This window comes from Ovis canadensis, chromosome 2 (genome assembly GCF_042477335.2).
Source record: "Ovis canadensis isolate MfBH-ARS-UI-01 breed Bighorn chromosome 2, ARS-UI_OviCan_v2, whole genome shotgun sequence".
Lineage (NCBI taxonomy): Eukaryota > Metazoa > Chordata > Mammalia > Artiodactyla > Bovidae > Ovis > Ovis canadensis.
Window position 1 is genome coordinate 73,321,112 of NC_091246.1, and position 14,163 is coordinate 73,335,274.

General features: G+C 40.9%; 1 protein-coding gene across 1 annotated transcript in view; it reads left to right on the forward strand.

Moving 5' to 3' along the window:
- SLC1A1 (solute carrier family 1 member 1) overlaps positions 1-14,163 on the forward strand; it is a 72,909-nt gene that overhangs the window by 25,655 nt on the left and 33,091 nt on the right. Inside the window, exon 2 of the mRNA XM_069576484.1 lies at positions 9,260-9,400. Within this exon, the coding sequence (XP_069432585.1) occupies positions 9,260-9,400 (141 nt within the window). The remainder of the gene's footprint in view (positions 1-9,259; positions 9,401-14,163) is intronic.

A 14,163-nucleotide genomic window follows, 5' to 3' on the forward strand; every position in this document is an offset into this window, starting at 1 on the left:
ACCTTGAGGGGTTAATGGCATTTCTATCTGTAAAAATGGACATATTGTTTCTGCTTTAGACTCAGGTTGTCTTTTGCTCTCAAAGAAAAATTCAAGGGCAGATGAGCCCCCATCCCCCCATCAGCCGTCATTAGGGCTCATTTCTTGTAGTCAAGATGTTTGCCAGTGTGAGCTGGCTTCATAGGAAGCTTTTCCTCCAGAGCTGAAGAAGGTGGCTAAGTGAGAGGCCGGGAGTCGGCAGGAACAGTCTTGTGTGTTCAGGGCCTTTACGCAGGAGCAGCTCCACTTGCGCGTGTGTTGGAGCCAGGCCTCACGGTGCTGGGCTTGAGGCCAGCAGCAGGGTCCTTCCACTCTGTCAAGTTGGATTCTGCAGGTTACTACCTGCGGATTCTACCCATTACTGAAGGTCCCTTGGAGGCTCTTGCCAGGTTCACTTACCTCTTTGTTACTCAAGGCGTGCAGCCTGCCTTCCAACAAAATCCCTGGGTGAGTGTGCGCACATTGAAGTTGAAGGAAAGCGGGTCTTCAGCTCCCAGTCTCCCTGCTGGCTGCTCACCTCACATGGTTCTCAGTCTCTGTGTCTGAACAGCCCTCCTCCTCCCTTCCATGGCTCCATGGGTTGGCCTGTGGGATGCTGATGCCAGCTGTACTGGCTGCGGCTTCCTTTCCTTGCTGGTTGAACAAAGATAAGTAGCATTTCCCTGAAGTGCTCTCAGACTTGTAAACATTTCCACAGAAATCCTGAACTAGTTCTCTATCTGTGTTTACTCTTGAGCCTTCTTCACTCTTCTCCTCCTTCGGCCCTGCCTTCCTGTGTGTCCCCACAGCTCCAGCTCCCACCTTGCATCGTTAGTCTTTAGGCCACCTGGATTCCCCCTCTGCTGAGTTGCATCTGTGATTGGCTCTCTTTGGACTGCAAGCTTCTTGAGGGAAAGGGTCTTATGCCATCCATTTTTATATCTTTAGTACCACCACTGGACCTAACATCCTTTGGACAGTAAATATTTGCAAAATTTAATTAGGCGATTGAAATCACAATAAAAAGGACTTTGGAAGAACCAAGAATTTCAAATGCCTTTTCTTCTGGTGCTGCCCAGATCCCGAGACTTTTATTTCAGTGATGTCCAGTGCTGTCGGAATGAACAGACATTACATTCAGTGCATTTCATGGCTTCTTCAGGTGTCATTATTTTAACCCTAAAGTTTCTTTTTCATTTATAAGATAAAAGGAAATATTTCACTACCAAAATAAACACTGTAGACTAAGGGAATAACTTTGTAAGTTTAGTCACACCAAAAATATGTTATGTGACTCTCTCCCCTCAACTCCTGACCCTACTGCTTTGAGCTCTGTGATCATGACTCACCTGTTAGAGCCACAACCATGTTGAGGATTTCACGAGAAAACCTAGGAGTGTATAACCTAGAATAATAGTTAACATTTCTGGAATACTTATTATACGAGCCAGGCACTGTTTATTCTGAGCACTTTTTGTATAGTCTCATTTTTAAATCTCCCAATGACTCTGAGATTGATATTTTACTATTCCCATCATTATAGGTGGGGAAACAGAGGCACAGGCAGCATGATCCATATTTTGCCTGAAATTCCACAGCTAATGAAATGGTGACTCCAAGATTTGAACACAGATAGTCTGAGTACAAAGCCTGCCTCCTAAACAGTTGGCGCTGGGTTAGTTTCTTCCCTCAAAATGTCTCATGTGATTTAATATGCCTAATTTCCCCAGTGGCTTAGACAGTAAAGAATCTGTCTTCAATGTCAGAGTCCCGGGTTCGATCCCTGGGTTGAGAAGATCCCCTGGAGAAGGGAATGGCTACCCACTCCACTATTCTTACTTAGAGAATTCCATGAACAAAGGAGCCTGGCGGGCTACAGCCCATTGGGTCCCAAAGAGTCGGACATGACTGAGAGACTAACATGCATTTCATCATGTAAAGGTCCCCTGATTATGCATTACTCTTCTCTCTATTTTCTGTTGTCCAGTGTGTTGCAGGAATAGGTGGTCTATAAATGATTTTTGGTTAATTGATCCCACAAGATTACACAGGAGTTCTTGGAAGAGCAATAGTTGTTTTAGTATCAGTATATCAGGTCTTTAGTATAGCAAGAACTTTACTGTATGTGGTGGGACTTTCAACTTTAATCTCCACTCACTCCTTTATCCATCTTAAAATAGACATGTTGGAAAGGGTAAGGAATAAATAATTGATGGTGCTGTAGCATCTAGTAATATGGTAGTTGAGCTAATGTGGATGAATCCTACCATCCCAAACACATAGAAATATAATACCCTTCTCCAAATTAATGTGTAACCCAAACTCAAAGAAAGAAAAATTCCCATTTACCAGAAATAAAAGGGAACACAAAGCCTGAAGTGTAAACAAAACCTGATAAGGTCTAAAGCCAATTATAGCCCTTGGAGAAGGCAATGGCACCCCACTTCAGTACTCTTGCCCGGAAAATCCCACGGATGGAGGAGCCTGGTAGGCTGCAGTCTATGGGGTCACGAAGAGTCAGACACGACTGAGCGACTTCACTTTGACTTTTCACTTTCATGCATTGGAGAAGGAAATGGCAACCTACTCCAGTATTCTTGCCTGGAGAATCCCAGGGATGGGGGAGCCTGGTGGGCTGCCATCTATGGGGTTGCACAGAGTCAGGCACAACTGAAGCGACTTAGCAGCAGCAGCAGCAGTGATGGGTGATAGGGGTTCTAATATCCACATAGAGAAGAGATAAGATCTTGGCCCATACAGGTGAAGGAGCTAGTATCATTCCTCTTCATAGAGCCTAAAACCTCAAAATTTGGTCCTACCCTTGGAAAGAAGGGGCTTCCCTTGTGGCTCAGGTGGTAAAGAATCTGCCTGCAATGTGGGGACTTGGATTCAATCCCTGAGTTGGGAAGATCCCCTGGAGATGGGAAAGGCTACCCACTCCAGTATTCTGGCCGAGAGAATTCCACAGACTGTATAGGCCATGTGGTCGCAAAGAGTCAGACACAACTGAGCGAGTTTCACTTCATTTCGCTTAGAAAGAAGACCAGAAAAATTTTACCCTGTGACCCAGGGAAACCTCAAGAAAGCTGCCTTCTGCCCATGTCTAAGAGTAAAGAGGAAGAGAGGCACCCATGAGAAAATTAAAACTCAGACATATACTTACCTGGTTGTGTGATCTAAATTTACTCCAGCACAGAATATAGGAGGACTTTCCTCATGACCTTAAAACTCCTAAACTCCCAGGAGAAACAGGTGTCCTATTATGTATAGGGACAATTTCACAACCATGGAAAGCCAACCCCCTTCCTAAAAGACAAATCTACGATCAAAAATTACAAATCACACAAGGAAATGACACAAGCAAGAGAATACAAAAGCTGGACATGATGCAACCATCTGAAAGAGTATGTAGTACCTATGTTTAACATGATTTAAAAAAAAAAAAACAGATGGAAGAGGAAATAGGAAACAGAAAAATGATGCTGTGAGAAGGATACAGTAACTTCCAGAAATGAAACTTAGAGACAGTAGAATTGAAAACTCAGTGGGGGAGTTCCCTGGTGTGCGGGGGTTAATAGTCAGCCGCCTGTTGCTCTGGCTAAGCCATGAGAAAATCACCATGGGAAAAGAATAAAAGCAAAATATAGCAATACAGCATAACCCAAGTAAAAATACATTGGGTTGATTAGCTGGGGTTGTCATACCCTGCTAAGCTGAGGAAAAACATAGTGTGCACCTTGGAACGCTGCTTTTGCACACACTAAGATGCTTTCCCAAGGCATATGCACGTCTATGACCTCCAGCTAGGTGATAGGCCTTGTACAAGAAAATAACAAAGATAGTTTAAAGTAATCAATAAAATGGGAGAGATGACTAGGAACACAGGAGGCTGCCTTCAATGTAGCACAGTAGATACTTTCTGCTTGCCAAGACACTAAATTAAAGTGATGCGGCTCTGAGGAACAGGGCTCTTGATCCAAGAGGTCTTGAGTCCCCTGATCCCATCTTTAAAACTTTAATTCTGTCTCTAGTTTCTTTTTCCCAAACTGTACGTCGACTGCTTTCGATCACTACCTGCTGCCCTGGGTGCAGCACTAGTGGCCTAGTGTTTAGGATTCCAGGCTTTCACTGCTGTGTCCTGAGTTCAGTCCACGGATGGCAAACTGAGATAAAGGACCCCCAGACGAACTGCTTGGCCAACTCAGTAGCGTATGAAAAATGAAAACAATTTCACTTTACATATATTTGAGTTGATGAGATTGTGGGTAAATTTTTAACACTTTTGATTTCCAGTAGAGTTGTTAGAATATTGCCTATGCAGTAAATATATTTTTTAAGGCTTAAAAATAAAAGTTTTATAGACACACGGGTATCTGTGTTTTGTGTCAGAGTTCGTGTAAAGAGCTTATATTGTTGAAGCTACTCAGCTCCAAAGGAAAAGATGAGAAAAGGGGGCAGGTATATTTCAGTGGAAGTATAGGAGAGAGAAACCGTCCTCCTATCTATTCAGAGTATGCATGTTGTTGTTTAGTCCCCAAGTCCAACTCTTTTGCAACCCCGTGGACTGTAGCCTGCCAGTCTCCTCTGTCCATGGGATTTCCCAGGCAAGAATACTGGAATGAGTTGCCATTTTCTTCTCCAGGAGATCTTCCCAACCCAGGCATAGAACCTGCATCTCCTGCCTTGACAGGCATGTTCCTTACCACTGAGCTTCCAGGGAGGCCTAGTGTATGCCAAGCCATTTGTTAATAACTTTATTCATCCCATACTTTTTATTTTCTGGTTATCAACATTCAGATTAGCTCCTCAGGGGCTTAATCTAGTGCTTAAAATAGTACATAACATGACAGCATGGCTAGATAACTATTTCAGTGGTAATTAAAAATGTATTTTCCTTTGCCAATAGTTCTTATTTAATCAAGACAGATTCAAATCTGTGAACCAGAGAACTATTCTGGGGCTTTGATTAAAAACCACAGAAGATTTTAATCTCTTTTCTGCAAATACCCTAAAACAGGAACAATGCTGTTTTTATAAATCTGAATCAAATGCAATTCAGCTACTATCCCCAGATTAATTTTTGTAACTATAAAGAACACGTGCATAAGAACAAAGATCAGGTAGTGCCCCTGTGAAGCGAGAAGGGAGAGCGTGAAGTCCCTGTGAACTCTGGGTGGTATCTTGCAGCTGACGTTTCAGAGGCCACACTGGTTCCCTAAGGACTCACTCTTGGCTGGGAGTGGATTTCCACAAGTGCCTTTGACTGTGGACAAATCAGGCTTCACAGCCACTGATTCAGCTGCCAGATCCTGGACTGAGGAGGAAAGGCCCTCCCTCCGGCCCTGCTAGCCACCCAGGCAGTGTATGTTGCCAGAAGAACAGCACGGGGCCTGTGCCTCGTGCCCTCAGCCCCTCCTTCCTCACCATACACTGATGCCTCGCAGCTCACAAACTGCTCCCATTCTTTGTTGAAAGGGCCGTGGTGAGATTTTGCTTCGTTTTGTTTTGTTTGTTTAAAATTAAAATTACCTATTTTCTTCTGCTGGACAGTATTTAATAGGGCAGGGTGTTGAGTTATCTGCTAGATTGCAGTACTAAAAAAAAAAAAAAAAACCACATGCATAAGAACAAAGTTTGGGTAGGACCTGGGAAATGGTGAGGGGAAAGGAGTAGATAGGTTGGTGCAATTAATTATTTATGACCTTTTATTTTGATCTCCAGAATTATTTCATAAACAATATTTTTAAAATAAAATTTGCAGGAAAACAAATCATCCCATTACCTCCAAAATAGGGCTACTGAACTGGCAATTGTTGTTTGAGGCAACATGGGCATGAAACAATGACATCCTGTATGTCTTTTCTATTTAAAAAAAAAGACATTATTTTTGTCTGTGCTGGGTCTTTGTGGCTGTACATGGGCTTTCTCTCGTTATGGTGCGTGGGCTGCTCGCTGTGGTGGCTTCTCTTGTTGAAGAGCACAGGTTCTAGGGTGTACAGGTTCAGTAGTTGTAGTACATGGGCTTGCTCTGCAGCCTGTGGGATCCTCTTGGACAAGGAGTGGAACCTATCACCCCTGCATTGGCAAGCAGATTCTTAACCACTGGACCACCAGAGAAGTCCATATCTTCTCTTTTAAGCTTAAGGTTTTAAACTGGAGGAAGAAATTTCTAGCTATGGTCTTGTTTTCCTCCCTAGCTTCTCCCTTCCTTGTTTTACCAATGAATTTACATTTCATGTAAAAAACATTGCCAGCTCTCCAGGAGCCAATGAGCTGGTTTTATGATCCTATTTTAAAACTGAGGACACTATGGCTCAGAGATGATCACATCTTGGCCCTCTGAAGGCACCTTTGAGGGCAGCCCTTTTGCCCTACCTCCAATCCCACCACTCGACAACAGGAGAAGTTAAAGCCATGACCCAAGTTATGTACTTTGTAGGTGGTGGAACCTTAACTTGATCCTGCTCTCCTAACACCATATACTTCCCAACCATCTTAGTACCTGCTTGGGATCTTCCTGCCTGTGTGGGGAAAAGCAGCCCAAGAATGAGTTCCTGGTAATTAAAGGGCTACAACCATCTAGGTAACAACTGTACCTTTGGGCTTATTTCCTGGACCTGCTGAAGGCCTCTGTATAGATATGCCATTCAGGAAGGTTCTTGGGCTTCATCTTCTCTGGTTCTGGGAGTGGCCCTACCATGTGCATCTGACCTGTGTACCCCTGGGTGGGCACTTAATCCCAGCAGCCCTTGGCTATGAATAAACCTCTCCATGTTCCGTCATCCATTCCAAGATTCTGACTCTGGAAAAGGGTAGGGAAGGATGTACACTGTGAAATCCTGGCTTCATCTTGGAACCTGGCAAATCTTCCAGTGATTTTTCTCTTATCCTGCATCTCATTTTTCCAAGTGTGTTTGAGACCAAGGCATAGTACATCCATTCACAAATGTTAACTCCTGGCTGAGGTCATTCACCAGTATTTTTTGTTCTTGAGGGTCCTGGGATGACATCTCTGGCCCAGAGAAAATCTCCCAACTGCTTTTCCAAGTCTTGGTTGGTGTTTGTATTCTCCTTTCAGTCAATAAATATCAGAATATAATTTGTGATATTCAACTTCAAGAACAAGCTTGATAGAAAGTGTTCATTACTAAATACAGTAACTTATTCATTGTGCTTGTCACCTTTGATTGCTTTTAACTGACTCCTTGTGGAGACTCTTTTTATCTCTACCATTAAAAACCCATATCTGGTTAAAGGCTGAAAAATAGCAAGTACATTTCTTTCTAACTGCCTTGCATTCATTTGGGGTGGAGATGATTAGAGGCACAGTTAATCATTGGTAATATAAACCCTAAGATGGGGAGCACATGGGTTCTTTTGCTACCCAACAGAGTGCTTTTGTGGCTGGTTTTTAAGCACAGACACATCTCCTTTATTTTTACATACAGAGCTTTCTTTGACATACAAGCCAAAATTTTACTTGAAGCAACCTGAATACTAAGAGAGAGAGTATCTGGTTTTTCTGTTTGTTTGTTTAAAGCACTGAACATCACAGAGCATCCTTATAGAACAATATATTTATGTTCCATATAGAACAGCTAAACATAGCTAATTAAGTAAGTAGTAAGCACAACATGCTTTTAATATTTGCTTAAAATATTTTGAATCCTTGGTGTTCTTAACCATTCTGGAGTCTCTAACGCTTAAGTTTTGAAATCTGTATCAAAAAGGATCAAAAATACAGAGGCTTTTTTGTTTGTTTGCTTTAACTGCAATCTCAAAAATGTTTATGTGTATATGTTTGCTCCAAAAATAATTTAAAATGGATGATCAGAAATACATTCAATAATGTATGTACAAAATAGAGATCAAGGCAAAGGTGGAATATGTAGGAAAATAAAAGCTAAAGATAAGGTTACTTATCTAATGTAACTTATAAATGTTTCATATAAGGTTACTTATGGGCTTCCCTGGTGGCTTAGATGATAAAGAATCTGCCTGCAGTGTGGGAGACCTGGGTTCAATCTCTGGGTTGGGAAGATCCCCTGGAGAAGGGCATGGCAACCCATTCTAGTATTGAGAATCCCCACGGACAGAGGAGCCTGGCAGGCCAGTCCATGGGGTCGCAAAGAGTCAGACACGACTAAGCACAGCACAGCACAGTGGGCATGAGAAGTATACCAGAATGTAAATGAAAACTCTACTGTTGATTGTAATTCACATCTCTTCATTTGCTCTAGTGTTCTTAACTGTACGCAAATAACTCTAAATTTTCACATACTAATTATTTGCATTTGCAAATTAACATATCCAGTTATATCCTTCCTGAATGTTCCTGCCCTCTAGTCATTTTACTTCCAGTTAGCATGTCATCCATGGAGGTGGATGAAGAAAAAAAAGATGTGTGAGTCATCCCAAAAGATGTGTGAGCTTTCTTTCTTGATTAATAGAAGGTAGTAGGGAGTGGCCGTTGATGGGAATAGGGTGGAGTAGGGCAACCGGGTGTTACTAGAAGAAATACTTAAAATTTGTGAATTTTAGTTGTCAGAGTCATCTCAGAAGTGAAAGAGTTCATACTAACATCGTATTAAGGCAAGCTTTCAGAGAATGCATACTGTTTCTTAATATTGAACATTTCCCTACTATATTTAAAATAGATAACCAACCTACCATATAGCACAGGAAACGATACTCAATGTCTTGTAATAACCTGTAAGGGAAAGTAATCTGAAAAATATGTATAACTGAATCATTTTGCTGTGAAACTAACACATTGTAAATCAACTCTACTTCTATAAAAAGAGAAGAGTATTACTAAAATTTTATTAAAAGAATATGAGAAAAATACAAACTTATATGTAAAGTATAAAACATGCAAAATATCTATAGATAGACAATAAAAGTGGTGTGTGAAACAACTGTTATATTGGGCTGGCTAAGATTGAACTTTTTTTTTCCTTCTCACAATATTCTTTGATGTTTTGTCACGATAATATAATTGAAGGGGAATAAAGGAGATGGAAAAAGCTTTCATATGAATTTTACTTTTTGCAGATTTACTCATTACTTTTTAAAACGCAATTTGTTTTTTAAGTCTAATATTTGCCGACTCAAGGAAGATCATCAAAATTATTTTTCTTGCCACTAAAAATTGTATTTGGGGGATTTTTTTCATAGCAATTTATACCAAAAAAAAATCTAATGTTGTTCCTTTCTTCTTCCCAATCATTGTTTTTCTTAGGGATTGTTATAGGAGTCTTGGTTCGAGAATACAGCAAGCTATCTAACCTGGAGAAATTCTACTTTTCCTTTCCTGGAGAGATTCTGATGAGAATGCTGAAACTCGTCATTTTACCATTAATTGTATCCAGCATGATTACAGGTACCTTTAGAAAACTGATGTTCTCTGTGATTATCTAAGGAGCCATCTAATCACCTGAGTTGTTCTTATTAAGGAAAAAGTCAAAATGCATCTAATGTACCACACACACACATACCTCCCTTGGAAAGTACATATTTGCTTGAGTGAAATATTTAATTATTCACAAAGTGGCATTGCTTTGCCTGTAGCACTGTCAACCACAGCTCAGATCTTCGTTTGACCAGCTATAGCATGTCTCGTGAGGAAGGAAAAAAAAAAAGGCGTATTTGGTCAGTCATTAGGCTTCCCTGGTGGCTCAGAGGGTATAGCGTCTGCCTGCAATGCAGGAGACACAGTTTCAATCCCTGGGTCGGGAAGATCCCCTGGAGAAGGAAATGGCAACCCACTCCAGTATTCCCGCCTGGAGAATCCCATGGACAGAGGAGCCTGGTGGGCTACAGTCCACGGGGTCGCAGAGTCGGACACGACTGAGCGACTTCCCGTTCACTTTTCTTCCTTCCATGTCATCCGGCATCCTCAGGCAAAATGTGGTTATCAGCTTGGATCATGTTTTCTGTAATTTACTCATTTGTTTCTCAGCTGCAGCCATCATGCCTCTAGCCTTTCAGCCTGCAGGGTCCTCTGTCTCCTCTTCTCACTCACTTCCACTCCTCCACAGAACTCAGAACCTGCTACATATGTGCCCTGGAAATCTGCCCAGGGACCAGTAGTCACATGTTGTGGGAAAGGTTTAATGATGGGTTGGTACCATATTTCAAGAGCCTGGTGTTTTTAAACCTGAACTTCTGACACACTTGAATTTGGAAATGATTTTTCCCTTATGAATTGTTATGTTGCAGGGTATCTTTATAGAACACACTCCTTTATGTAGGTAGAGATTAATTGGCTTTATAAAAACGTCATTCGTCTGGGTATGGTTAGCTCCTCTGTGGCTTCCATACTTTGTCTTTTTCTCATTCTGGCAGTAGGTAAAATACAGCAATTGCTAGTATTGCCAACTTGAAAATCAGTTTTATATAACCATGCAATTAGGGTTCTTGACATATCCTCTTCTAGAACATTTTTCTCTACTGCCACTAAAGAGATGTAGGACTGATCTCTGTAGAGCTGGACATTGGCAGGGGGAAGGATGGATGGGTGTCAGGCTCTGCTGCTTTCAGCAACTGCATTGCTTCAGTTGTAGACTTAGCCATTGAACTTTTGAAGTGCCAAACTCCAATCAGACCAGAGTCCACTGGAAGCCTAGTTCTTAAGTGGTCTTGGTGTTCTTGGCTTATTATAGACATAAAGAGAATATAATTATGCTTTGAAATGCCTGGTTTCTTTTAGGGCCTGCAGCCAGAGGGCCAGATTAGCAGACCAGTCATTTGTACCATATAATGATTATTTGTTTAACTTCAAATTATTGGAGGCATTTAAAATTTGGAAGACTTCATGTAAACATCCATATTTCTTTACTCATTCACATTACCTGCCTTCTCCTGTGGAGATGGCTGTTCTATAAACCCTTAGAATTTTCTCCATATCAAAGAGTTGTAATCTTTTCCTAGGGTCTTTTGAGAACACGATGAAAGCTTTGGACTCTCTCTCAAGAAAAATTTTCAAAGCTGTACCTATGTACTGTATTCTGCATGCATTTGCACAAAGGTTCATAAACTACTTTGTGGTTGATACTTACATCTATGGAGGAAGGTATGGAAAGTTGATCCAGATTAGGCAGCAAATCTAAAACCCATGCAGTAAGCCAGATTTTAAAAGAAAAGGTAACAATACTGTGTGAATATACTAGTTGGATATATTAGATGTTGAAAATATGTACTTGGCATGTGATAACAAGTAAGACTTTTGCAGTCTGTTTTGAGTGCTAGCTCAGCCTTGCAAATAATCTAGGAAAATAATTTGCATTCCACTTGCATAGCCCAGCTGCTTTTTGAAGGTGTAGCACAAATCTGGAAATTTTTACACTTTTCCCTCACCAAATCCCACAGTTAAACACTATCCATTCTTTTGACATAAAGTGATAAAATGGTCAAAGATTCAAAGGACATGAACAAAGCAGGAATGGGTACAATGATGATAATTTGTGTTTTAAGTTTTTCAGATTAAAAGGAAAAAATAATAGCAGTACTAAGGCAAGGTTATGGGAAAACAGGCTCAATCACTCTTTCAGTTACTGTTTAATTGGAACCAACTTTCTGGGGAGAAGTTTGGAACATGTTCTGATCTTTCTACCTCACATTTCTATTCTGATGAATTTAACATAAATCATCAAAGATAGGTTCAAAGATTTAGGTACAAGGGTGTTCATGGTAATATTTGTTTGTATAATGGTGATAAATTATAAGCAATCTAAATGTATGTTATACCCATAAGTTAGGATTCTATGCACCTATCAAAAATTTTGTTTTGGAAACATATTTAATGAAGGTTGAAAATGTTCCTGTTACAATATAAAGTAGGAGAATAAAATTAATTAGATAAGATATTGTGTACAATACAAATTTTATTAAAATTTATATACATTTTTAAAAGTTAGGACCCAAACCAAATGGCTAACAATGATTAGATTCAGTTAGTAAGAAAAAATGATCACTGAGCTTTCTTTTATGTTTTAAAGGCAAACACACGTTATTTTTCTGTTTTTTTGTTTTGTATTTTCTTTCTTCTTTTTTCCTTCCTTCCCTGCCCTCCCTTTCCTTCCTTCCTTCCTTCTTCCCTTCATTCCTTCCAGAAGAAGTAGGTGGGATGGATTCTGCTCTGTACCCCTCCAGCCTTGCCTCTGGTAGTCTCCCAGCCCTTCTGCTCCCCAGCTCTGCCCCCTGCCCCTGCGCTCAGCACCACCTTTACCTGGTGTGTGGTCCTTCCCCCAAACCCTGCAGTGATCCTCAGCCTCCCAACCCAGCACAGAGCCAGGAGGGTGAAGCAGAAGATGGTTGTGGAAAATATACAGGAAGCGCAGCTTTCAAGTTTCAAAAGCCTTTATAAATCCACCAGATCAAGAGCTTATTTCATACACTTATTAGGACAAAGGAGAATTCATGCTGGAAGCAGGGGAGAGCTGAATGAGTGCCCTAAGGATACATAAATCAGTGGCAGAGAGACAGTAAAACCTGAGACGAATAATCTGTACTTATGCATAATCTTGCCAAATTAACAAAGTAACAAAACCTCTGCCATCAAAGCCTCTGCTGACATAAAACTACTTTATAGCTTTTTTTTTTTAAACAGGGAGAATCTCTCTTCATGTGATAAGCCGTCACATTAATCAAGGAAATTTGAATATAGACTGGTTATTAGGTGGTATCAAGAAATTTTTGAGGGACTTCCCAGGCAGTCCAGTGGTTAAGTCTCCATGCTGCCAATGGAGGGGGCTCGGGTACCATCCTTGGTCTGGGAACTAATCTCACGTGCTGTGTGGTGTGGCCAAAAATAAATGAAAGGTTTTAATTTAACAGAGAGCTTGTTATTCATAATACAAATAAATTTTTTTAAAAGAAATTGTTGATAGTGCTGATAGTGGCATTTAATTATATAAGAAACTGATCTTTTTTTTTTTAAGTGTATAGGATTATGTAGGGATGAAAATGACATAATGTCTGGAACTTGCTTTAACACACACACAAAGAGAAGAAGGCACAATGGACATCATCTCAAGGCATTTTTAGAGGCAGATAGTTTAGGCACTAGCAGAATCCTACCTTTAATTTATATCCTGAAGGATACACCCATGCCACATGCAGAATATCTGCACTTTGACCCCGTGAGCATTAGGTCTGTAAGTTGTATTTGTATCCCACAGCCAGCGAAATAGCAGGGGAGATGGCTTATGAACATGCCTGAAAAGTGTGGCTCTGGAAATCCTGGCCCAGGTGTTAATCAGCCAGGGAGTTTAAATTTAGGTCACATTTTCTTTAATACCCAGCACAGGAATGGAACGACTCCTTCCCTCCTGTTCTGAGAGATTCCCCAAGCATCCCCACAGGAAGCTGTCTTACTCCCCTGATGCAGAAGCTGGAACGACAACAATCTGATCTCACCTCCAGAGGCAGAGAGAGGTTCCCCGTTAGGGGTTTAACTAAGGCTTAGAGATAAACAGCATTTATTAAGGCTTAAATACAAATGGTATTTATCAGAATATATTTGTGAATAGATTTCCCTACAAGCAAGAATCTGGAAGGTTTTTTTGTAAAGGGCCAGATAAGTGAATATTCAAGACGTTTGGAGCCATATGGTCCCTGTCCAACTCTCCAACTGGGTATCACAGAAAGGCAGCAATAGACAATATGTCAGTGATTGGGCCTGGGTGCATTGCCAATAAAGCATTTATTTACAAAAAAATAAAAAAAGAATAGGAGACAAGCTGGCAGCTGAACTATCTGAGTGACAAACCAATTTCTGGAGAAAATGCTACTCATACCAAGTGGTGAGTGTAAATGCCTTGAAGAGATGCTGAAGAATGGAGGATGGAGCAGATAAAGTGACATCTCAAGGTATTTGGAGACCCCCCTCACCCCCCGCTGTTTTTAAATTCAGATTTCGCAGGTGACATCGTTGTGCTATTTAGGCTGGGGAGGGCATTTTTTTTTTAAGAATATGTATTCGTTTACTCGTAAGTGGCTGTGCCCTGGGAAGCCATCCACACCTCCAGTAGAAAGAGTCATTCCATATGCCTCCCTGAAACAGGTTCTGTTTAATTCAGCAAACACTGGTTAACCGTGTGAAAACAAGCTAATCCTGTGAGGGACTGATGTTTCCTCCAGCCA